The 24,114-nt window shown below is 40.3% G+C and overlaps 2 protein-coding genes across 3 annotated transcripts in view; one reads left to right on the top strand and one right to left on the bottom strand.

Annotated features, from left to right (window-relative positions):
• Positions 1-17,698, bottom strand: part of znf362b (zinc finger protein 362b) — a 29,643-nt gene extending 11,945 nt beyond the window's left edge. The window contains exon 1 of the mRNA XM_029622759.2: positions 17,633-17,698. The gene's annotated coding sequence lies outside the window, so the exon portion shown is untranslated. The remainder of the gene's footprint in view (positions 1-17,632) is intronic.
• LOC115102626 (tumor necrosis factor receptor superfamily member 1A-like) lies at positions 943-23,738 on the top strand. Of its 2 annotated transcripts, XM_029622762.2 has the most exons (11): positions 943-1,235; positions 1,755-1,848; positions 2,044-2,157; positions 2,342-2,476; positions 8,488-8,548; positions 14,271-14,350; positions 14,818-14,982; positions 17,671-17,760; positions 17,990-18,027; positions 18,398-18,506; positions 22,948-23,738. In XM_029622762.2, the coding sequence occupies exons 1-11, from the start codon at positions 1,167-1,169 to the stop codon at positions 23,280-23,282; spliced, it is 1,290 nt and encodes a 429-aa protein (XP_029478622.1). In that variant the 5' UTR covers positions 943-1,166; the 3' UTR covers positions 23,283-23,738. The 2 variants fall into 2 exon arrangements, with proteins under 2 accessions (XP_029478622.1, XP_029478623.1); XM_029622763.2 differs by lacking the exon at positions 17,671-17,760 and having other exon boundaries at positions 944-1,235.
• The last annotated feature ends 376 nt before the right edge of the window (positions 23,739-24,114 follow it).

Below are 24,114 nucleotides of genomic sequence, written 5' to 3'. Positions count from 1 at the left end.
TAAAAAATATATATCTTTTTTTTTATTTCACCTTTATTTAACCAGGTAGGCTAGTTGAGAACAAGTTCTCATTTACAACTGCGACCGGGCCAAGATAAAGCATAGCAGTGTGAACAGACAACAACACAGAGTTACACATGGAGTAAACAATAAACAAGTCAATAACACAGTAGAAAAAAAAGAGTCTATATACATTGTGTGCAAAAGGCATGAGGAGGTAGGCGGATAATTACAATTGAGCAGATTAACACTGGAGTGATAAATGATCAGATGGTCATGTGCAGGTAGAGATACTGGTGTGCAAAAGAGCAGAAAAGTAAATAAATAAAAACAGTATGGGGATGAGGTAGGTAAATTGGGTGGGCTATTTACCGATGGACTATGTACAGCTGCAGCGATCGGTTAGCTGCTCAGATAGCAGATGTTTAAAGTTGGTGAGGGAGATAAAAGTTAACCCACTGTTCCCCGGGTGCCGAAGACGTGGATGTCTATTAAGATGTCCACACATCTCTGATTCAGCGGAAGACACATTTCAGTTGAATGCATTCAGTTGTACAACTGACTAGTATCCCCCTTCATCTTTCTCCGATGGCGTCATGTGCACCGTCCCGCTCTGACACCAGTGTAGCAAATCGTGACAGTGCAACTCCCTCTTTCAGGTCTTGGACCTGGGTTTCCCACTTGGCCTAACTTGGCAACAAGTCTACCTAGGCAAGGGTCATTCCATTCATACAAATTAAGTTACTGTGTGTCATCACACAGCAGATTATTGTGGATAAGTATCTTTTTTTTTGTATTTTTCGAATGTACAGTAAATGGCAGCTTTACAAAATTAAGTAGAACTGCTTGCTTACGTATGGTTGTACCACCAATGGAAATAGGCATTTTTTTTTGACAGGGTTTCCTGTCGCCTAACCAGTTCTCCGAAGTCTTGAAAGAGCTGACACTATAGACTTCCTTTGACCTACTTCTAACTCCTCTTAGAGTATCAAGAGCCAGCTTAGTTTTTTTGGTTGAATTCTATCTAGGAAATTGGCAGATTGCTAGCTACAATGCCGCAAACATTTTGTGTTGATTCACTTTGTAATTTTTGGACGTCACAGGCTTTTTAATATTTATCTTAAGTTATGTTTTATGATTGAGATAAGAACGTTCATTGATTTCAAATGAGAGAAGCAAATGACTGCCCACACTTAATCATTTCACTTATTTTCAAAATGTGGTTCTGTGTGTTGGTAAGTATTATTGTAATCATAAAAATCTTGTTTTTAATGTATATTAGAGTTTTATTGTTAGAAATTCCTATACATTAATTAAGAAAAAATGTTTGTTTTTTTTAATTTATGAATTGTTATTGGCCTGTCATAACGCTTATATAACGCCATCATAACCAATACGTAAAGTGATATTGTAGCAGATTATTTTATTTTTGTAATGACAGACAATTATTTCATATATGATGATGCTTGGTGACAATAGTTGTCGTTCGTGTTAGCAAGGCAGTGACGTGGAAGGCAATATTTACATGACAGTGTTTTTACACTGTTACAATTACAATGTAGGCATTCTGACTGGCCACTTATGAAGTGTTCCCAATGATCAAAGTATCCTACATGTTTGATGTTGAAATCAGAGTATTCGTAAGGTCATATCAAAATATACACATTTATGTAAAGGAATATCAGTACAACGGTAAGAGCCACTAACATGCGCCACCATCATTAACAAACCTCTGTCTCGCCTTTGTCTGCCAGGTTTTGACTCTAGCCTGTCTCGACTCTACACAGAGTTGCACAGAGGAGATGCTAAAAAAGGACCCGGAAAGTAGCTGCAACAAATGTCCAGCAGGTAAGCAACACTGAATAATACAATTAGAATCTGAGAATGAACAGCAGTGGAGCTTGTTAGTTCCAAACTACAGTATATTGTATTTTGCCGTAACTATGTTTACAATCTTGATGTTAAACAGTGGATAATTTTAGGCAATAAATTACAGTGGTGAAGATACATATACATTGTACCGTATTTCAACATGTCTTTCAGGCTTTCACAGAGAAACGAATACCTCCAAATGCAGAAAATGTATCGGCCAGACATTCACAGCGATAGTAAATGACCTGTCAACTTGTCATCGCTGTAGAAAATGTGATATAGGAGGTATGCATTCTTCACTCATATTCAAGTGTCCATTTCTGAACCGCAGTGCAATAATGATTGTTCATACACGCGCGTGTGTGTGCGTGCATACGTGTAAGAAGAAAGTGTATATTTTTCCCCTTGGGTGTTTATGTTTTGCGATGAGAGTGAGACAGACAGTATCTTCGGTGTTTTTTTGTCCTAGTATCTCAAGAGGAGAAGAAAGGTTGTGAGCCCAAGAGTGACATTGTATGTGGCTGCAAAGAGGGATTCTACCCAACGATCCTCAACAAGGACTTGTACTGTGAATCATGCTCCAAATGCAAAAACTGTAGTCTCTGTAAGTATAACTCTTTTATGACATTCAAAATGTTCTGCAAACTGGATATAGTCCTGCTGCATTCCCTGCAGCCTCAATAATGCCTCAATAATAGTGCGGCAGGTAACCTTGTGGTTCGTGTTGGGCCAGTAAACTGAAAGGTTGCTGGTTCGAATACCCACGCCGACAAGGTAAAAAAATCTGCCGCTGTGCCCTTAAGCAAAGCTCTTAACCCTAGTTTGATCCAGGCATGCCGCACTACTGTGGCTGACCATGTAAAGCAACACATTTCACTGCACCCTTATTGATGTCACTTGTTAAATCCACTTCAATCAGTATAGATGAAGGGGAGGAGACAGGTTGGAGTCAACATAGAACAGCATCCCTGTGGTACGCCTCCGGCAACTTGTAGAGTCCCTGCTCAGACGAATTGACGGGATTGGGGTGTTCCGAATGTTTTATACACTCAGTGTATATACTGTATCTATACACTGAGTATACCAAACATTAGGAACACCTTCCTAATATTGCCTTGCACCGCCCCTCAGCCTCAAGTCATCGGGGCATGGACTCTACAAGGTGTTGAAAGCGTTCCACAGGGATGGCCCGTGTCGACTCCAATGCTTCCATCATTTGTGTCAAGTTGGCAGGACGTCTTTTGGGTGGTTGAGCATTCTTGATACACATGGGAAACTGTTGAGCGTGAAAAACCCAGCAGCGTTGCAGTTCTTAAAAGCCGTTAATTAACATAAACACATTTAGCATCTCCTGGCTTCCACACCATAAGCCACTGATACTGACCATTGGAACATCTACATTTTAAAAAGTCTAATAAATCTGTGTAATATAGCCTACACCTTCACAATAAATCCATGATTTATTTTAGACAGGTCTAAGGAAGCATGATATGAAGAAAATGTTGTCTATTTAAGAAGAACAGACTAGCATACTCTGAGTTGTCCTAAACTGGCTATGCCAATTGGCTGTGGGCAACACTAGTTCATTTAGCAGACAAGATTTGCTTAGAATTTCATGGCATTGTTATATTATCTTATAGTAAGAAGAATACAATTGAACAAAGCTGAGTAAGATAGAAAGGATATTTTCTCCAAACAATTTGAGGGAGTACGCACATGCGGCTATTCTGTGTTGAGGGGTTAACAAAGAAATAGGTACTCCTATATGCTTAATTAGAGTTATTAATGTAACTTTAGTTGTTCTACAAACGTTGGGATATATGTTTAGATTTTTACTACATTATAAGGCTGCATGATACAACTCTAATATGATTTGAAAAAAGTAGTTTGAAAGGCATGAGCTCTGATTAGGTTTTTTTGCGCAGCCTGTGCACACTTCATTAGTCTCTCATTCACAATTTGAGAAGCACTTGAAAATGCCTCGAATTTCCTGGCTGTAACGGCGTTCTTCGTTTGTGGAAAGAGAGTCGGACCGAAATGCAGCGTGTAGGTTACTCATTTTACTTTAATGAAGAAAAAAACATGATACATGAAATAACTATACAACACAAAACAACAAACGGAACGTGACACTATTACAGCCTATCTGGTGAATACACAAAGACAGGGACAATCACCCACGAAATACAACGCGAACTCAGGCTACCTAAATACGGTTCCCAATCCGAGACAACGAGAAGCACCTGACTCTTAATTGAGAACCGCCTCAGGCAGCCCAGCCTAACAACACCCCTACTCAACCGCAATCCCAACTATACAAACCCCAATACGAAAACAACATATAAACCCATGTCACACCCTGGCCTACCCAAACATATAACAAAAACACAAAATACCATGACCAAGGCGTGACACTGGCAGCATCCCCTTTGTGTAGCCATAATGCACCCTAAAAAAATCCATGCCTTTTGTGGCCCTTCTCCCTAAATGCTGCCTGCTAGAAAGGATCTCTCATCTCACTCACAAGGCTCTCCATCACGTGATTGGGTCTTTCTCACAGGCTACAAGTGAAGGCAGACACATTGAGGATGCAACTGCGCACGTCCTTATCCAATTCCGAGGTGCATGTTGAAGATATTGGAAGAACTGTCCACATTTACTTTTCGTCAACAAGATGAGTAGGCCTAACGAACACTAGCCTATGTCAATCTACTATCCCCCATAGTGCAAAAGTTGACCTATACTAGACTAGAAATAAATATTCCAGACATAGTCTGGGACAGTTGTGGGATGCGATAGATCCCAAATTAATATAACCACTAGCATAAAAAAAAGCGTTTTACGCAACGAGGCTGACGCAACAGATCAGAATGTTTAGCTTCAAATGTTGATAAACTATTTGGCTATTTCTTCACATTATAAGAGCAGCACAAATGCGCACACGGCAGTAGGATTTAAGCGCTAATGTTTAATATCAAAAGTGACAAAAAAAAATGTGATTATGCATGTAATGTTTTATTATAAAAGTACATCTTTATGGTGAAAATGATCTTCCCCAAACTTGAAACTGACGCGCTGCTTATATATACCAGTTAGGCTCTATACCTCTTGTGAAGCGGATTAACGTGCTTAATGTGCTTTAAGAAGTTATTTGGCCATTTTAATAGGCCATTGGGCTAGGTTACATGAAGTGTGCAACTATGATTCGAAAAAGTCGCAAAAAAAGGCATTGTTTCTTATGCTGGGCATCAGTGATAATATATAATTCACATGTGAAAGGCTAATATTGTTATCCATCAGACTATTATTGCTTTAATCTTGCCTGTACTGTACATTTGTTTTGAGTAAGAATGGAACATTATCATGCACCTGTCTCAAAACAGGGGCAGTGGGAAAAAAATACATGTCATCCAGTGGCGACCTGTCATTCAGGGCAGGGGGGCTTGACTGTTTTGCATGCTATTTTGACAACTGTACATGTCACATATCACTTTGCAAACAATGTCCCCAAAAATTCTAATAATACATTGAGTAAATAAAGCTGCATGGTCTCTTTTTTGCTTTATGCGTAAGGTAGCTCCAAAATGCAGATGCTTCAGCCAAGCTCAGTGCTTTCTGCGTTGGTGGGGGGCAGCCAGTGAAAAATACGGAGCTGTAGGTGTTGGTAATGTCTGGGGGTAGAGATCGCCATAGAGTTACATTAGAAGTGCCCATCCAAGAAGGCTGAAGGTCATTGGCCACAAATACAATGACGTCAAATCATGTTCTATCTACAGTAGTTTTTTATTTTTATTTCTTTTTTAAATCTCCATTTTCTCTCCAATTTCGTGGTATCCAATTGGTAGTTACGGTCTTGTCTCATCGCTGAGTTTTCCATACTGACTAGGGAGAGGCAAAGACCGAGAGCCGTGCATCCTCCGAAACACAACCCAGCTAAGCCGCACTGCTTCTTGACACAATGCCCACTTAACCTGGAAGCCAGCCGCACCAATGTGTCAGAAGAAACACTGTACAGCTTTGATTGGACTGATCATGCAAACATCATTCTTTCAAAATCTTAGTTAGCAGTCATCATCATGAATCGGCAATCTACTTTTGATCCTTGCCATATGAAGAGAAGTTTTAGATCAAACGCATTGGTGCTCATCAGGCTTTGGACATAAACATTACACAAGTTGGAAATTGCAAATTCAACAATGAGTGGTTCGGAAGGAATCAGTGGCTAACTGCAAGCATTGCAAAGCAAGCAAGTCTCTTTTCCAAGCTTAAAATGATGAACATTCAACATCGGTCATGCTGTCAATGAAGCATGATTTCTGCCGCACTCGAAACAATTGTTGACTCGGAACCAAATCTGACTTCAGTGAGTTCAAGATAATTGGGAACTCTGGAAAAATGAGCTCCAACTGGGAAGATACTTTCTGACAGGTCATCCAACTCAGAATTGTAAATCGGGAACTTGGGCTTCTTTCTAGTGCTTCGACCTGAAGATCACTGACGTCATCATGATTCTACCATGTTTTTTTCTGAGTTCCCAATTGTCTTGAAAGCACCATATATCCAGAGAATGCCAGACTTTGATGACAAAGTTTGATGACAAAATTTGCCCATGAAGGACTGCCGCGCCACCTTCCTGTTCAAGTGAGCACAGCAGTGCTTTGGTGAGTCCAAAAATGTATTGTATGCTGCTACATAAATGATGTAATATGCCAAGGAGATATGTATACTGTAGCTAAGAAAGTAATACTAAGTGCATATTGTGTTGTAAGCTGTTAGTAGCCAATGTGCCTCACCCTAATAATTTGTTCCCTTTCCCCCTCATAACTTATCCCATTGTTCTGACTTGGTGGTGTACATGTAGCCTACAATCTGTTTTAGAGAAATGTAATCATTGAATATTGTAAGAGCTTTCATTGCCTGCTTATATGCCCCCTTTATTTATCCTACGGTTCTGACTTGATGTACAGGGAGAATACTGTAAGAACCGGCCCATGATCTGAATTCTGTCACTGTACATTTAAAAAGTGCTGAACAAATAGTTATTGACTACATCCGTCCTAGCTCGCTCATTAATATCTTAATCGAAATTACGGATAGCCTCTTATCCACTTTTCGTCCCCTAATGCCATAGATTGCACATCTCAATAAGCAAGTCAGCCACATCAGCTATGTTTTTTTAAAGGCAGTAAATGAGGCTGAATGAACTGTTTCGCTGCCCGACAAGGCTCCGCTGATAGCCAGGTGTAGCAGTGGTAAGGTGTTGGGACTGCTGTTGGGGCTCTGCTGTTGGAACAGATTTATGTAGGTCCGAACAGCTTGTGGGCACAGTTTGTCACCGTTATAGTGCAATTCACGTATTGTTTAGTGTTGTATAGTGTATTTTCTGGCAGGCATCCCACAATTATATACAGTGGGGAGAACAAGTATTTGAAACACTTGACGATTTTGCAGGTTTTCCTACTTACAAAGCATGTAGAGGTCTGCTATTTTTATCATAGGTACACTTCAACTGTGAGAGACGGAATCTAAAAAAATTATCAGAAAATCACATTGTATGATTTTTAAGTAATTCATTTGCATTTTATTGCATCTCCCCACTGTATATTTTTAACACACCAAGATTTACATGCTAAAATCACCACTGATGTCACCTATAGCGAATGGAGGACGTTTTCCCTGTGGTTTATTTTCATGCCAGCCAGGTAGGCTCTACTCCTGTTGTAAATATATGCAATGTGCTTAATATTAGGAAAGTTGAAAAATAAATATAGTAGGCCTAGCCTATAGATCCTCCTCTTTTCAGTAGAGGCCATCACTGTTTTATGACGCAATTGCATAGCCTATTGAAGTGTTTGATTAGATTTTCAAATGCATTGATGTCAGCGTGACTAAAGGGACAATAGAGTGCGGAGTCCAGTTAGCAAGTTTGGTAGGCTACTAATGACCATCAGCAGCATCAGAGCTTGGAGAAACCTAATTACCGTGACTAAATGGTCACGTGGACTTTTTGACTGCCTTCATGACTCATGACCGCCGATGTGGTAGTAATACTGCCACTGCAACAGCCCTATGCCTGACACCAACTACCATGCCCTGTTCAAAGGCACTTACACCTTTTGTCTTGCCGATTCACCCTCTGAAAGACACACATACATGATCAATGTCTTAATTGTCTCACGGCTTAAAAATCCTTCTTTAACCTGTTTCCTCCCCATTCATCTAAATTGCTTGAAGTGGATTTAACAAGTGACATCAATAAGGGATCATAGCTTTCACCTGGATCCACCTAGTCAGTCTATGTCACGGAAAGAGCAAGTGTTCTTAGTGTTTTGTATATTCAGTGTATAGAATGTATGTTAATTTTATCCCCTCACCTCTCAAAGAGTGACAGATTAGTGAAATGGTCAGGTTTTACTTGACCAAAGACCAAAGGCCTCATTTAGTTTTCTCCATGACATTCATTGAATGTTTTAAAATAACATGTTAAAATGTAAGCAGTGTCAAAACTGGAAGGAATAAGAGAAACAATGTTTTTGAATGAACAAATATGTGTTCACGATAAATGTGTTCATGATACTGTCTATTCTCAGAATTGTCCCTGTATTTTCCCTTCAGGTTCCGTGTGTAAGTCAGACATTAACAAAGACGAGTTGAAGCGATGCCAACCATGCCAAGCGTACGACCACCAGATTCCAGCTTCTACAATATTTATACATTTAGTAAACTGAACATATGCACCACTGTTTTTGTTTAGCTCTGAAAATACAATATTCTGTAGTAACAAGGAGTAATGCTCACATACTTTCCAATCTCACCAAACCATAACATTTTGACACTGGCAATGACCATAGAACATCATAGATTTTTTTTCAAATCACCTCAGACACATTTACATTGTTTCACATTGAGACCTAGCACCCTATTCCCTATATAGTGCACAACGTTTGATATGGGCCCTGGTCAAAAGTAGTGCAATATATAGGGAACAGGTTGCCATTTGGGATGCATCCCTACTATTTAGCAAAACCCCTCAAAACCCATAGTTATTTTGATGTAGACTTGATATCCCTGAAATGACTCAGCCATGGGTTTTATTGCAGTGTACTAGAGAATGAACGTGTTCTGTTGTTGACACAACAAGGAAGCACAGTTATTTGTTGGATGCTGCTGAAAGATCAATCAGATCTTGTAATGGCATGCGTTGAGGTCAGTGGGTTGAGGACTTCCCCTCAAAGCGGAGCTTTATAAGATCTGAAGTTCCTGAACATCCTATGTTTGTGAGGTACTCTCGGGTTTCTGAGAATCAATGTTCTAAAGGCACACCCACGTATCACAGATACAAGATACATTTTCAACCCTTTGGATTTCAGTAAAAATCATAACTACCGGTAGTCATAGATTTGACACTAAGATTGAGGGGGTGGGTGTACAGTGGCTTGCGAAAGTATTCACCCCCCTTTGCATTTTTCCTATTTTGTTTCCTTACAACCTGGAAATAAAATAGATTTTTGGGGGGGGGTTTGTGTCATTTGATTTACATAACATGCCTACCACTTTGAAGATGCACAATATGTTTTATTGTGAAACAAACAAGAAATAAGACAAAAAAAACTAAAACCTTGAGCGTGCATAACTATTCACCCCCCAAAGTCAATACTTTGTAGAGCCACCTTTTGCAGCAATTATAGGTGCAAGTCCCTATGAGCTTGGCACAGCTCACCACTGAATTTTTGCCTATTCAAGGATTGAGGTCTGGGCTTTGACTAGGCCATTCCAAGACATTTAAATGTTTGACCTTAAACCACTCGAGTGTTGCTTTAGCAGTATGCTTAGTGTCATTGTCCTGCTGGAAGGGCAACCTCCATCCCAGTCTCAAATCTTTGGAAGACTGAAACAGGTTTCCCTCGAGAATTTCCTTGTATTTAGCGCCATCCATCATTCCTTCAATTCTGACCAGTTTCCCAGTCCCTGCCGTTGAAAAACATGGTGTTCTCAGGGTGGTGAGAGGTGTTGGGTTTGCGCTAGACATAGCATTCTCCTTGATTTTCCAAAATGCTCAATTTTAGTCTCATCTGACCCGAGTACCTTCTTCCATATATTTGGGGAGTCTCCCACAGGCCTTTTGGCGAACACAAAACGTGTTTGCTTATTTTTTTCTCTAAGCAATGGCTGCCAACTCTTCTGTAAAGCCCAACTCTGTGGAGTGCACGGCTTAAAGTGGTCATATGGACAGATACTCCCATCTCCACTGTGGAGCTTTTTGCAGCTCCTTTAGGGTTATCGTTGGTCTCTTTGTTGGTTCTCTGATTAATTGCCTTCTTGCCTGGTCTGTGAGTTTTGGTGGACAGCCCCCTCTTGTCAGGTTTTTTGTGGTGCCATATTCTTTCATTTTTTTTAAATAATGAATTTACTGGTACTCTGTGGGATGTTCAAAGTTTCTGATATTTTTTTATAACCCAACCCCAATCTGTACTTCTCCACAACTTTGTCCCTGACCTGTTTGGAGAGCTCCTTGATCTTCATGGTGCCGCTTGCTTGGTGGTGCCCCTTGCTTAGTGGTGTTGCAGCCTTTCAGAACAGGTGTGTGTTTATATACAGTTGAAGTTGGAAGTTTACATACACCTTAGCCAAATACATTTAAACTCAGTTTTTCACAATTCCTGACATTTAATCCTAGTAAAAAATCCCTGTTTTAGGTCAGTTAGGATCACCACTTTATTTTAAGAATGTGAAATGTCAGAGTAATAGTATTTATTTCAGCTTTTATTTCTTTCATCACATTCCCAGTGAGTCAGAAGTTTACATACACTCAATTAGTATTTGGTAGCATTGCCTTTAAATTGTTTAACTTGGGTCAAACGTTTCGTGGAGCCTTCCACAAGCGTCGCACAATCAGTTGGGGGAATTTTGGCTCATTCCTCCTGACAGAGCTGGTGTAACTGAGTCAGGTTTGTAAGGCCTCCTTGCTTGCACATGCTTTTTCAATTTTGCCCACACATTTTCTATAGGATTGAGGTCAGGGCTTTGTGATGGCCACTCCAATACCTTGACTTTGTTGTCCTTAAGCCAATTTGCCACAACTTTGGAAGTATGCTTGGGGTCATTGTCCATTTGGAAGACCCATTTGCGACCAAGCTTTAACTTCCTGACTGATGTCTTGAGATGTTGCTTCAATATATCTACATAATTGTCCTCCTCATGATGCCATCTATTTTGTGAAGTGCCCCAGCCCCTCCTGCATCAAAGCAACCCACAACATGATGCTGCCACCCCCGTGCGTCATGGTTGGGATGGTGTTCTTCGGCTTGCAAGCCTCCCCCTTTTCCTCCAAACATAACGATTGTCATTATGGCCAAACAGTTCTATTTTTGTTTCATCAGCCAAGAGGACATTTCTCCAAAAAGTACGATCTTTGTCCCCATGTGCAGTTGCAAACCGTGGTCTGGCTTTTTATGGCGGCTTTGGAGCAGTGGATTCTTCCTTGCTGAGCGGCCTTTCAGGTTGTGTCGATATAGTACTCGTTTTACTATGGATATAGATACTTTTGTACCTGTTTCCTCCAGCATCTTCACAAGGTCCTTTGCTGTTGTTCTGGGATTGATTTGCAATTTTTGCATGTACGTTCATCTCTAGGAGACAGAAGGCGTCTCCTTCCTGAGCGGTATGACGGCTGCATGGTCCCATGGTGTTTATACTTGCGTGCTATTGTTTGTACAGATTAACATGGTACCTTCAGGCGTTTGGAAATTGTTCCCAAGGATGAACCAGACTTGGGGAGGTCTACAATTCTTTTTCTGAGGTCTTAGCTGATTTATTTTGATTTTCCCATGATGTCAATCAAAGAGGCACTGAGTTTGAAGGTAGGCCTTGAAACACATCCACAGGTACACCTCCAATTGACTCAAATTATGTCAATTAGCCTATCAGAAGCTTCTAAAGCCATGACATAATTTTCTGGAATTAATTTTCCAAGCTGTTTAAAGGCACAGTGAACTTAGTGTATGTAAACTTCTGACCCACTGGAATTGTGATACAGTGAATTATAAGTGAAATAATCTGTCTGTAAACAATTGTTGCAAAAATTACTTGTGTCATGCACAAAGTAGATGTCCTAACCGACTTGCCAAAACTTTAGTTTGTTAACAAGAAATTTGTGGAGTGGTTGAAAAACGAGTTTTAATAACTCCAACCTAAGTGTATTTAATCTTCCAACTTCAACTGTATATACACTGCTAAAAAATAAATAAAGAGAACACTTAAACAACACAATGTAACTCCAAGTCAATCACACTTCGGTGAAATCAAACTGTCCACTTAGGAAGCAACACTGATTGACAATAAATTTCACATGCTGTTGTGCAAATGGAATAGACAACAGGTGGAAATTATAGGCAATTAGGAAGACCCCCCCCCAATAAAGGAGTGGTTCTGCAGGTGGTGACCACAGACCACTTCTCAGTTCCTATGCTTCCTGGCTGATGTTTTGGTCACTTTTGAATGCTGGCGGTGCTTTCACTCTAGTGGTAGCATGAGACGGAGTCTACAACCCCACACAAGTGGCTCAGGTAGTGCAGCTCATCCAGGATGGAACATCAATGCGAGCTGTGGCAAGAAGGTTTGCTGTGTCTGTCAGCGTAGTGTCCAGAGCATGGAGGCGCTACCAGGAGACAGGCCAGTACATCAGGAGACGTGGAGGAGGCCGTAGGAGGGCAACAACCCAGCAGCAGGACCGCTACCTCCGCCTTTGTGCAAGGAGGTGCAGGAGGAGCACTGCAAGAGTCCTGCAAAATGACCTCCAGCAGGCCACAAATGTGCATGTGTCTGCTCAAACGGTCAGAAACAGACTCCATGAGGGTGGTATGAGGGCCCGACGTCCACAGGTGGGGGTTGTGCTTACAGCCCAACACTGTGCAGGACGTTTGGCATTTGCCAGAGAACACCAAGATTGGCAAATTCGCCACTGGCGCTTTGTGCTCTTCACAGAAGAAAGCAGGTTCACACTTAGCACATGTGACAGATGTGACAGAGTCTGGAGACGCCGTGGAGAACGTTCTGCTGCCTGCAACATCCTCCAGCATGACCGGTATGGTGGTGGGTCAGTCATGGTGTGGGGTGGCATTTCTTTTGGGGGATGCACAGCCCTCCATGTGCTCGCCAGAGGTAGCCTGACTGCCATTAGGTACCGAGATGAGATCCTCAGACCCCTTGTGAGACCATATGCTGGTGCGGTTGGCCCTGGGTTCCTCCTAATGCAAGACAATGCTAGACCTCATGTGGCTGGAGTGTGTCAGCAGTTCCTGCAAGAGGGAGGCATTGATGCTATGGACTGGCCCGCCCGTTCCCCAGACCTGAATCCAATTGAACACATCTGGGACATCATGTCTCGCTCCATCCACCAACGCCAAGTTGCACCACAGACTGTCCAGGATTGGCGGATGCTTTAGTCCAGGTCTGGGAGGAGATCCCTCAGGAGACCATCCGCCACCTCATCAGGAGCATGCCCAGGCGTTGTGGGGAGGTCATACAGGCACGTGGAGGCTACACACACTACTGAGCCTCCTTTTGACTTGTTTTAAGGACATTACGTCAAAGTTGGATCAGCCTGTAGTGTGGTTTTCCACTTTAATTTTGAGTGTGACTCCAAATCCAGACCTCCATGGGTTGATAAATTTGATTTCCATTGTTAATTTTTGTGTGATTTTGTTGTCAGCACATTCAACTATGTAAAGAAAAAAGTATTTAATAAGAATTTTTCATTCATTCAGATCTAGGATGTGTTATTTTAGTGTTCCCTTTATTTTTTTGAGCAGTGTATATTCTGAGATCATGTGATAGATCATGTGACACTTAGATTGCACACAGGTGGACTTTATTTCACTAATTATGTGACTTATGAAGGTAATTGGTTGCACCAGATCTTATTTGGGGGCTTCATAGCAAAGGGGGTGAATACATATCCGCGCACCACTTTTCAGTTTTAATTTTTTTTTTAAACAAGTTATTTTTTTCACTTCACCAATTTGGTCTATTTTGTGCATGTCCATTACATGAAATCCAAATAAAAATCTATTTTAATTCAGGTTGTAATGCAACAAAATAGGTCAAATGTCAAGGGGGATGAATACTTTCGCAAGGCACTATATATTTATAGAAAGGATTTTGTTCAACGCAAAAGCTCAACATATAAAAAACATCTGTATGCAAACCTTTCATTAACAGTTTGTAAACATTTGATCCATATGTCATTTTCTTTGTCCCTTCTTTAAATGTTCACTTAAAAATGTTATTGGTGTCATATCAAACAAATAGTTATGAATGTCAATGTGAAATAGTTGTCTGGGAAATCCCTTCTGGTTTTAATGTGAGTGACCTTGTGTTTTTCTGTCGTCATATTTCAGGAAAGAGTGCACGGCTACTTCAACCCCCAATCTCCAAAATCCAAAATCCAACCCCACCTTCATCAAAAATACAGACACTTGTGAGTTCCACCAATACCTTTGCTTCCACAGATCTTTCAGTTCTTTCAGTGACTTCATGAAGCCTTCATAAGCTTTCATAATCCTTACATAGCACCTATTGTTAACACTCAGACAGCCTTGAGACACAACCAGCAGAACCAAGTAGTTTAAAACACTTTTTACAATTATAATACACTTATGATAACTGACATAACAATGTAAGTCAACTCAAATGGTAACTATTGCAGGTGTTACTTGATAGCATTAATCATAGTACAGCATTAGTGCATCATATTGGCGATTACTATGATGTAAAATTCTCTCCAGTAAGTATAATTTCTCCTCCATGCCAACAATTTGCTGTAGTTGAATCTTTTAGCTCTCCACCCTACATTCTTCTGATCCCTCTTAAACGTAGTCAGATAGTAGAGTTATTTTTTGTGGTATGAAATAAATGCCAATTAATGCTTATCTGTATCCTCAACAGATCATCTCCTCCACACCATGATGTATGTCCTTCTGGTTTTCCTGGTCACCACTCTGTTAATGGCCAGTCTCCTGGTACTGACTAAGGGAGGATGGAGGGAACATGGCTGTTGCGCAAACCCTGAAAAGGAACTCCAGTTGCCTACAAGGGACACCTCAGCCAACGGTAATGATAAAATATTCAGACAGTCAGTAACCCAGTTGACTTGCTTGTGAATTCAACACTGTAACCAATGGCCTACTGAGATTGGATCCCTTAGGGTGGTACTTTGATATAAATGATATATACAGTAATACATATACAGTTGCACGAAAAAGTATGTGAACCCTTTGGATTAACCTGGATTTCTACATAAATTGGCAACAAAAAAAAATGTGATCTGATCTTCTTCTAAGTCACAACAATAGACATGCAGAGTATGCTTAAACTAACACACAAATTATTGTATTTTTCTTGTCTATATTGATTACTTATTTTAAACATCCACCGTGTAGGTTGGATAAAGTATGTGAACCCCTAGGCTAACGACTTTTTCAAAAGCTAATTGGAGTCAGGACTCTGCTAACCTGGAGTCCAATCAATGAGACAAGATTGGAGATGTTGGTTAGAGCTGCACTGCAATATAAAAAAGACTCACAAAATGTGAGTTTGCTATTCACATAAAGCATTGCCTGATGTGAACCATGCCTCGAACAAAAGAGATCTCAGAAGACCTAAGATTAAGGATTGTTGACTTGCATCAAAAGACCTAAGATTAAGGATTGTTGACTTGCATTACAAAAGTATCTCTAAAAGCCTTGATGTTCATCAGTCCACAGTAAGACAAATTGTCTATAAAGGGAGAAAGTTCAGCACTGTTGCTATTCTCCCTAGGAGTGGCCGTCCTGTAAAGATGACTGCAAGAGCAGAGAGCAGAATGCTCAATGAGGTTAAGAAGAATCCTAGAGTATCAGCTTAAGTCTTACAGAAATCTCTGGATCATGCTAACATCTCTGTTGACGAGTCTACGATACGTTAAACACTAAACAAGAATGGTGTTCATGGGAGGACACCACGGAAGAAGCCACTGCTGTCTAAACATTTTTTTGTTGCACTTCTGAAGTTCGCAAAAGAGCACCTGGATGTTCCACAGTGCAATACTCTGTGGACACATTAAAATACAGTTGAATTGTTTGGAAGGAACACAACACTAACAGCACACCAACATCAAAACCTCATCCCAACTGTAAAATATGATGGAGGGAGCATCATGGTTTGGGGCTGCTTTGCTACCTCAGGGCCTGGACAGCGTGCTATCATTGATGGAAAAAATGAATTCCCATGTTTATCAAGACATTTTGCAGGAGAATGTAATGCTATCTGTCTGCCAATTGAAGCTCAACAGAAGTTGGGTGATGCAACAGGACAACGACCCAAAATACACAAGTAAATCAAATCACAGAATGGCTTCAACAGAAGAAAACACACCTTCTGGAGTGGCCCAGTCAGTGTCCTGACCTAAACCCCAATTGAGATGGTGCGGAATGATTTCGAGAGCGGTTCACACCAGACATCCCGAGAGTTTTGCTGAACTGAAACAGTTTTGTAAAGAGGAATGGTCCAGAATTCCTCCTGACCGTTGTGCAGGTCTGATACACAACTACAGAAAACGTTTGGATGAGGTTATTGCTGCCAAAGGAGGGTCAACCAGTTATTAAATCCAAGGGTTCACATGCTTTTCTCACCCTGCACTGTGAATGTTTACACGGTGTGTTCAATAAAGACATGAAAATGTATAATTATTTGTGTGTTATTAGTTGTGTGTGACTGCGTTTGTGTTTGACTGCGTAATTCTTAGCACTCCAACTTTAATCATGTTATTAGCAGCAGTGGTGTAGTGGAGGGTATATATATGCTGTATACCCACTTATTTGTCAGTTTGCATTGTGTATACTCACTTCTTAATCCCCACGATGCGTATCGTAGTGTGGTGTAGTAGTGTAGTGGAGGTATACGCCATTTCAATTAATAAGGCTGATGGAATAGATCAGAATGTTTAGCTTAAAATATTGATCAACTATTATTTCTTCACATTTTAGCCGCAAATATGTGCACACAGCGAATGTTCTAAAATGCAATTCGCGGAAAACTCCATTCTAAATGCGTACGTACCTGCAAGCGGTTTCATGGACATATATGGAAATATCTGTTAGACATTTAGAAAGAGGGGCGATCTAAAGTGTGGTGTAGTAGTGTAGTGGAGGTATACGCCATTTCAATTAATAAGGCTGATGGAATAGATCAGAATGTTTAGCTTAAAATATTGATCAACTATTATTTCTTCACATTTTAGCCGCAAATATGTGCACACAGCGAATGTTCTAAAATGCAATTCGCGGAAAACTCCATTCTAAATGCGTACGTACCTGCAAGCGGTTTCATGGACATATATGGAAATATCTGTTAGACATTTAGAAAGAGGGGCGATCTAAAGATGCAACAACTCTCCTGGGTTGCTAATATGACTAGGATAAGGACTTTGGCTACTAGACAATGAAAGAAAGTTTAAAGAAAATATATAGAGTACTGTATGCATATGAGGAAGTCTTTAGAAAATAATTGCCTCCATGTTTCTATGGTAGGATTTTGGCTATAGGATACTTTGAAACAAGGTAAGACATGCCTCATAATGAGGTAAAACGTCCAGGTTTCAAACCATTAAGGAACAGGACAAATATAGTGATGCTAGTGATAGGCCTAACCATCTTGTGGTAGATGGAAAGGCTTTCCCAAAAACTGTTTCAATGAAATGTTATCTAGATTCAAATTAGCCTACCTTGCCGAATGATATCTTTATTATTTTCATCAATCCAGTGGTCATTTGTTTTGAAAACTCCATCTCGTGCGACAGAAACACCGCTAACCAAACAACAGTGCTAGGTGCCTGCCCACATGAATTAAAGGGTAACTACACTCAAAAATATACATTTCTTAGATTTTTCCCAGACCTCAAAAGCGGTCTCCTAATGCTGTTTAAGCATTGTTATGGACTTAAAACCTCAAATTTGGTTGTTTTTCTTCTTTTTTTTTTAAAATGATGTTTAATCTTAAAGAGCTCTTGTGTGAATACACAAGTTATTCACTGCAACAGTTGGTGCAGGAAACTGATAACATCTGTCTTTAACTCAAACAGATCAGCTTCATCATCAGCAAAACTACCCAACTTCACTGGTTAGTATCAGTTTCTTACATTACATTTGGATAATGATCAGCGATAGTGTTAGAAAGGAAGCAGATGATACAAACTATAATGAACATGAGCAAAAATATGTTATTCACCTGTAGGCCAGTCCTGACTAGCAGGTGCAAAACCTACATTACATTTAGAGTTGGAATGTACAGCATGGCTATGTTTGCATCAATATATATAATTTGTCTTTGTCTGATTGTAAACCTGTAAAGAATAATCTAGTTCCGCAAATGATCAGTATCTCTTTTGATATGTTACTATACCTATACTGTATGTGTGTATGGACACTTTGCTGCTCAGCTTAGCCAGACAGATCCTAAGGAGTTTTGTCTGTCTGCTGTCCCTTCCAAGACGCTGAACATTACTGAAGGGATTCCCATGATGACACTCGCTCACAGTGCTGCCAAGACTGAGTTTGACCCCCTTGCCACACCCCTGCTGCCAGACAGAGAGCCCAGAGGTAAGTATTTGATGTAGTTTGTCTATCTTCAAAACTGACAAAATCAAGGAAACACCAACAAACACCTTGGCATAGATTATACTAGTGCCTGGAACTCTATTGGAGGGATGTGACTAGGGCTGTGGCGGTCACAAAATTTCGTCAGTCGGTGATTGTCAAGCAAATAACTGTCTGCCTCACGGTAATTGACCGTTAATTAACATAAATATATTTAGCATCTCCTGGCTTCCACACATGTAAACCCCATGTAATATAACCTACACCTTCTCAATAAATCCATTATTTATTTTAGACAGGTCTAAAGAAGCATGATATGAAGTAGAGAAGAATAGCACACTCTGAGTTGTCCTTATGTTAGGTCCTGATGTGGCTATGCCAAATGGCTTTGGGCTACACTAGTTCATTTAGCAGACAAGATTTGCTTGTAATTCCATGGAATTATTTTATAGAAGGAAAAATATAATTGAACAAATATTTTCTCCAAACGATTTGAGGGAGTGCGCACATTCGGCTATTCTGTCTTGAGCGGTAAACAAAGAAATAGATACTCCTATATGCTTAATTTTGAGTTATTAATGTAACTTTAGTTGTTCTACAAACATTGGGATATATGTTTAGATTTTTTAAATGTATTGTAAGGCTGCATGATGAGACTCTAATGATGATTTGAAAAAAGTTGTTTGAAAGGCATGAGCTCTGCTTTGTTTGTTTTTTTGCGCAGGCTGTACACACTCCAAAAGTCTCTAATTCACAATTTGACAAGCACTTGATAATGCCTCAAATTTCACGAGGGCATCCCCTTTGTGGCCATAATGCACCCTAAACAAATCCATGCCGTTTGCAGCCCAGAGTGCTGTGTTGTGCCCTTCTCTCTGAGTGCTGCACAATCTGAAGCATCTCTCACGCACAGGCTCTCTGTCATGTGATCAGATCTTTCTCACAGGCTACAAGTTAAGACAGACACTTTGGGAATGTAACTGCGTGTCCTTATCCAATTCCCGAGGTGCATATTGAAGATATTGGAAGAACTGTCCACATTTACTTTTCGTCAGCCAACAAGATGAGTAGGCCTAACGAACAGCAAGAGCACTAGCCTATGTCAATCTGCTATCCCCCATAGTACAAAATTTGACCTATTCTGTGCAATAAAAAAATATTCCAAACATAGTCTGGGACAGTTGTGGGATGCGATAGATCCCAAATTAATGCAACCACTAGCATCAACAAAAACGTTTTTATGCAATGTGGCTGACGCAACAGATCAGAAAATTTACTGTAGCTTAAAATGTTGATAAACTATTAGGCTTTCTTCCCATTATAAGCGCAGCAATGCGCACATGGTAGTAGGCTATAAGCGCGGATGTTCCATTGGCGAAAAACACCATTATCAAAAAAGACATTTTTATGGTGAAAATTATCTTCCCCAAACTTGAAACTCACACACTGCTTATATATGCCAGTTAGGCTCTACACCCCTTGTAAAGTGGATTAATGTGCTTAATTATGACAAGTTATTTGCCCACTTTATTAAATCATATAGGCCTATGGTCTAGGCTACATGAGGTGTGCGACTATGATTCAATATAATTCACAAGTGATAGGCTAATATTGTCACCTATTCTTGATTTAATCATGTCTTTAGATATACTAAATCATATACAGTGGGGCAAAAAAGTATTTAGTCAGCCACAAATTGTGCAAGTTCTCCCACTTAAAAAGATGAGAGAGGCCTGTCATTTTCATCATAGGTTCACTTCAACTATGATTTTTTATACTATGGTGTCTTTTATACTGATAACAAGTTCAAACAGGTGCCATTAATACAGGTAACGAGTAGAGGACAGAGGAGCCTCTTAAAGAAGAAGTTACAGGTCTGTGAGAGCCAGAAATCTTGCTTGTTTGTAGGTGACCAAATACTTATTTTCCACCATAATTTGCAAATAAATTCATTAAAAATCCTACAATGTGATTTTCTGGATTTTTCTTTCTCATTTGGTCTGTCATAGTTGAAGTGTACCTATGATGAAAATTACAGGCCTCTCTCATCTTTTTAAGTGGGAGAACTTGGACAATTGGTGGCTGACTAAATACTTTTTTGCCCCAATGTATCTGGATGGGAAAAATGTTGGGTTGTCTGAATTACAGCTGTACAGAACCTTTGGGAAGAATTCAAGCTTGGTTAAAACTTCTCTAGTGTCCGTGAGTTATTTACTCTGAAAAATAAGAACCTAACAACTGAATCCAAACATCACGCTGTTGATTTTATGTGCATTTTACATTTAGTGTACTTTGCCACATTTGTAGACAGCGGAATCTGAAAATACTCTAGATACATTCCGTAACAAAATAAGACTATTCCTGGAAAATGTGGGGTAGGTGCAAATAAGGGTTTGAATGAGAGGAGTAACTGGTGTCTCCAAGTGGCCACAAACCTCTCTAAAGTGTGCACAGTTCCTAAGCAATTTCAATGCACTTTTATGACTCAAAGAAAAGTCTTGAAGTATAAGGTACTTTTTTTTTTAGCTCTCCTAGCTGTGCTGTTGAGGAACTAGAGCAGGCACACTTGTAGATGTTTTGTTTTGAAATACAACCCTGAATCCCCACCATCACACAATGATCAGGTCGGCATGATTTGAAATCTTATCCTATTACCAACATGACTAGCGGTCAGAAAATATGATCTTACAGTGTTAGGCTTTTACAAGGCAATTCAGGGATGGGGGCAACGTCTTGTTGAGTGCGGTGCTCAAGATCAGAACAGCTTTCAGTGAAAACAGAGCTGTGAAGTGCAGAGCCCAGACCTCTGACATCATGTATAGTATGTTACTGTACAGTCACTTTGTTCCAATTTAGGTGCTTATTAGTGCCTAAATCTGCCATTTTCAACCCGTATATGGGTACGAGTGTAAAGGGTTAAGTAAATCAGGTGATTAATTAAGTGAAAAGGAGCCTGGAATATGACTTTAAGGTTGGGTGCATAAGCTTGGATTTATAATAAACGCATATGATATAATGTAGGTGTTTCGCATATCAGAAGCAAAAGCAAATCCCATCGAGCACATTTCTGAGGTGTGTACCCTACAGCATAGTACTACCTGTCCTGTCACTTTGATGTGGGTAGAATATGTGCTGTTGTGTACTCAAAACAACCGCCTTTCCTTAAATGCAGCAGCGTGTCAACATAAAACATATCTTTTGTCAGTCACGTGGAAATGTGGGTGCATGTGTAGGTGGAAACGGCAAAACTTTGGTGATATGAATCAGAAAGAATCTGAGGTTCAGATTAATTGGCAAATCAAATAGCAAAAAGCAGCCTTCAACTGATCGGCCTTTAACATGTAAGGTTGTTGCCTTTATCCTTCTTGCAAATTACACCCTGATTCCAACATCCGTTCCACTGAAAATATGCACAGAAGTATCTACACCAAGCATCAAAGCTTGTTGGTTACAGTAGTTTCAGTGACAAAATAGGATACATGTAAAGGTTTGTCCTGAGACTTTACATCCTGTTTTTGATCTTCTAACCTCAAATTTAAGGCCACGTTTTTAAGTTTTTTATTTTTTATCTTTAAGATGAAATAGTATGGCCACTTCTAGTTTACATGAAAATTCCACATGCTTGTCAACTTCAGAGTCTCCTGTGTTGTTGTTGTAAGGTTATGGTGCGTGGTATAGTTCAGCTTGCGTGTCATTTCCTTTACAACAGTTAACTGGGGTCCAGACTGCGACTTCCCCCTCAAAAACAAATCTCCTGGACTAGGAGTGTGCATAGTGTGCAAATCGAAATAATAAAATGCTTGTTAGAAATAAACTATGAGCATCACACTTATCAGGTCTCATAATTTACACAAGCAAGACAAGTTAAAGCACTTTCTCACTCCTAAAACGCACCCTCACAGCACAAAGAGGTTTCCTCATACATGACCTGATTACATTGATTGAATCTTGCCCAAACTCTCTATTACTTCTTTGCTCACTTAAAGGAAAATTCCACCTAAAAACTATCTTTTGATATCCGTTTCATTAGTCCACTGTTAACATTGTCCCAAAATGTTTTTCTTTTCAGCAATCAAGTTTTCAAGATATGTAACTTTCAAAATACACAAATAATCCCTGTATGATGCATTTAGCATCATGTTATTTATTTTGAACATTACATATCTTGAAAACTTGATTGCTGACAAGAAAAACATTTTGTTTTTAGGTATAGTTTTCCTTTACAAGAATTTACTTTACAAGAATCTCTCCGACCGGTTACCATTTTGGGCCCGTATTAAGCTTCTCAGAGTAGGAACACAGATCTAGGATCAGTTTTACCTTTTAGATAATAATTAATACAATTTCATGGACACAGGAACCCTTTTCCTAGATCAGCACTCCTACTATGAGACGCTTTGTGAATATTGGCCCTGATTTCCTCCCTTCCCCCTCTCTTCCTCAGTCCCTCGCCAGGACACCCAGGAGGAGCACTGGCCCGCGACGGTGTTATATGCCATCATCAAGGAGGTGCCTCTGCGGCGATGGAAGGAATTCCTGCGCGTGCTCTCCCTGACCGACCGGCAGCTGGAGCGTGTGGAGCTGGAGCCAGGCCTGGGCTCTATTGAGAGGCAGTACCAGATGCTGCGGCTGTGGAGCCAGGGCCCGACTGCAAGTCTGGAGGACGTATACTCAGCCCTGCTCTACATGGACCTGGCTGGCTGTGCCTACCAGCTGCAGGGTTGTCTGGAGCAGCTGCAGTGGAGAGCCACAACCAATGACATCACCACAGTTTCATAGGACAACTGAGTAGGGATGGACATGAGTATTCGAACAGACGTCAAAAATCGGTCTTAACCAGAGATCACATTGTTTTCAAATACTGTGTTGCAACAAAGCGCTAGGTCGCTCTCCATGCTCACTCTCTCGGTTTGTCAATGTTTATGAATTCCCCACAATGTATCAAAAGTATCAGCAGTACTAAATGTAGGCTACCGTTATTCATTGCCACTTCCCCATTAATCTAGAATGTTTGGTTATGGTCTTTTCGGTTTATTCAATATATTAATACTGCATACCGTTCTCATTCTGGTAGTGTACACGTTTGGAGAGCTCACAAACTGCGCTGTGATAATGAAGTTGTGGTTTATTTAATTATACAAAAATATAAATGCAACATGCAACAATTTCAAAGATTTTGCTGTTACAGTTCATATAAGGAAATCAGTCAATTGAAATAAATTCATTAGGCCCTAATTTAAGGATTTCACATGACTGGGAATACAGATATGCATCTGTTGGTCATCGATACATCTCCTTCGCATAGAGTTGATCAGGCTGTTGATTGTGGCCTGTGGAATGTTGTCCCACTCATTTACATTTTACATTTAAGTCATTTAGCAGACGCTCTTATCCAGAGCGACTTACAAATTGGTGCGTTCACCTTAAGACATCCAGTGGAACAGCCACTTTACAATAGTGCATCTAAATCTTTTAAGGGGGGTGAGAAGGATTACTTTATCCTATCCTAGGTATTCCTGAAAGAGGTGGGGTTTCAGGTGTCTCCGGAAGGTGGTGATTGACTCCGCTGTCCTGGCGTCGTGAGGGAGTTTGTTCCACCATTGGGGGCCAG

This window comes from Oncorhynchus nerka, linkage group LG20, assembly GCF_034236695.1.
Source record: "Oncorhynchus nerka isolate Pitt River linkage group LG20, Oner_Uvic_2.0, whole genome shotgun sequence".
NCBI classification, from domain to species: domain Eukaryota; kingdom Metazoa; phylum Chordata; class Actinopteri; order Salmoniformes; family Salmonidae; genus Oncorhynchus; species Oncorhynchus nerka.
Note: the sequence above shows the minus strand (reverse complement) of the source record. Positions and strands in the feature narration are given on the sequence as shown.

Coding starts and splice junctions, on each gene's coding strand:
- LOC115102626 (XM_029622762.2), top strand. CDS start 1,167: ATGAGAGAAGCAAATGACTGCCCACACTTAATCATTTCACTTATTTTC. Junction 1,236..1,754: donor AAATGTGGTTCTGTGTGTTG/GTAAGTATTATT, acceptor TTTGTCTGCCAG/GTTTTGACTCTAGCCTGTCT. Junction 1,849..2,043: donor CTGCAACAAATGTCCAGCAG/GTAAGCAACACT, acceptor CATGTCTTTCAG/GCTTTCACAGAGAAACGAAT.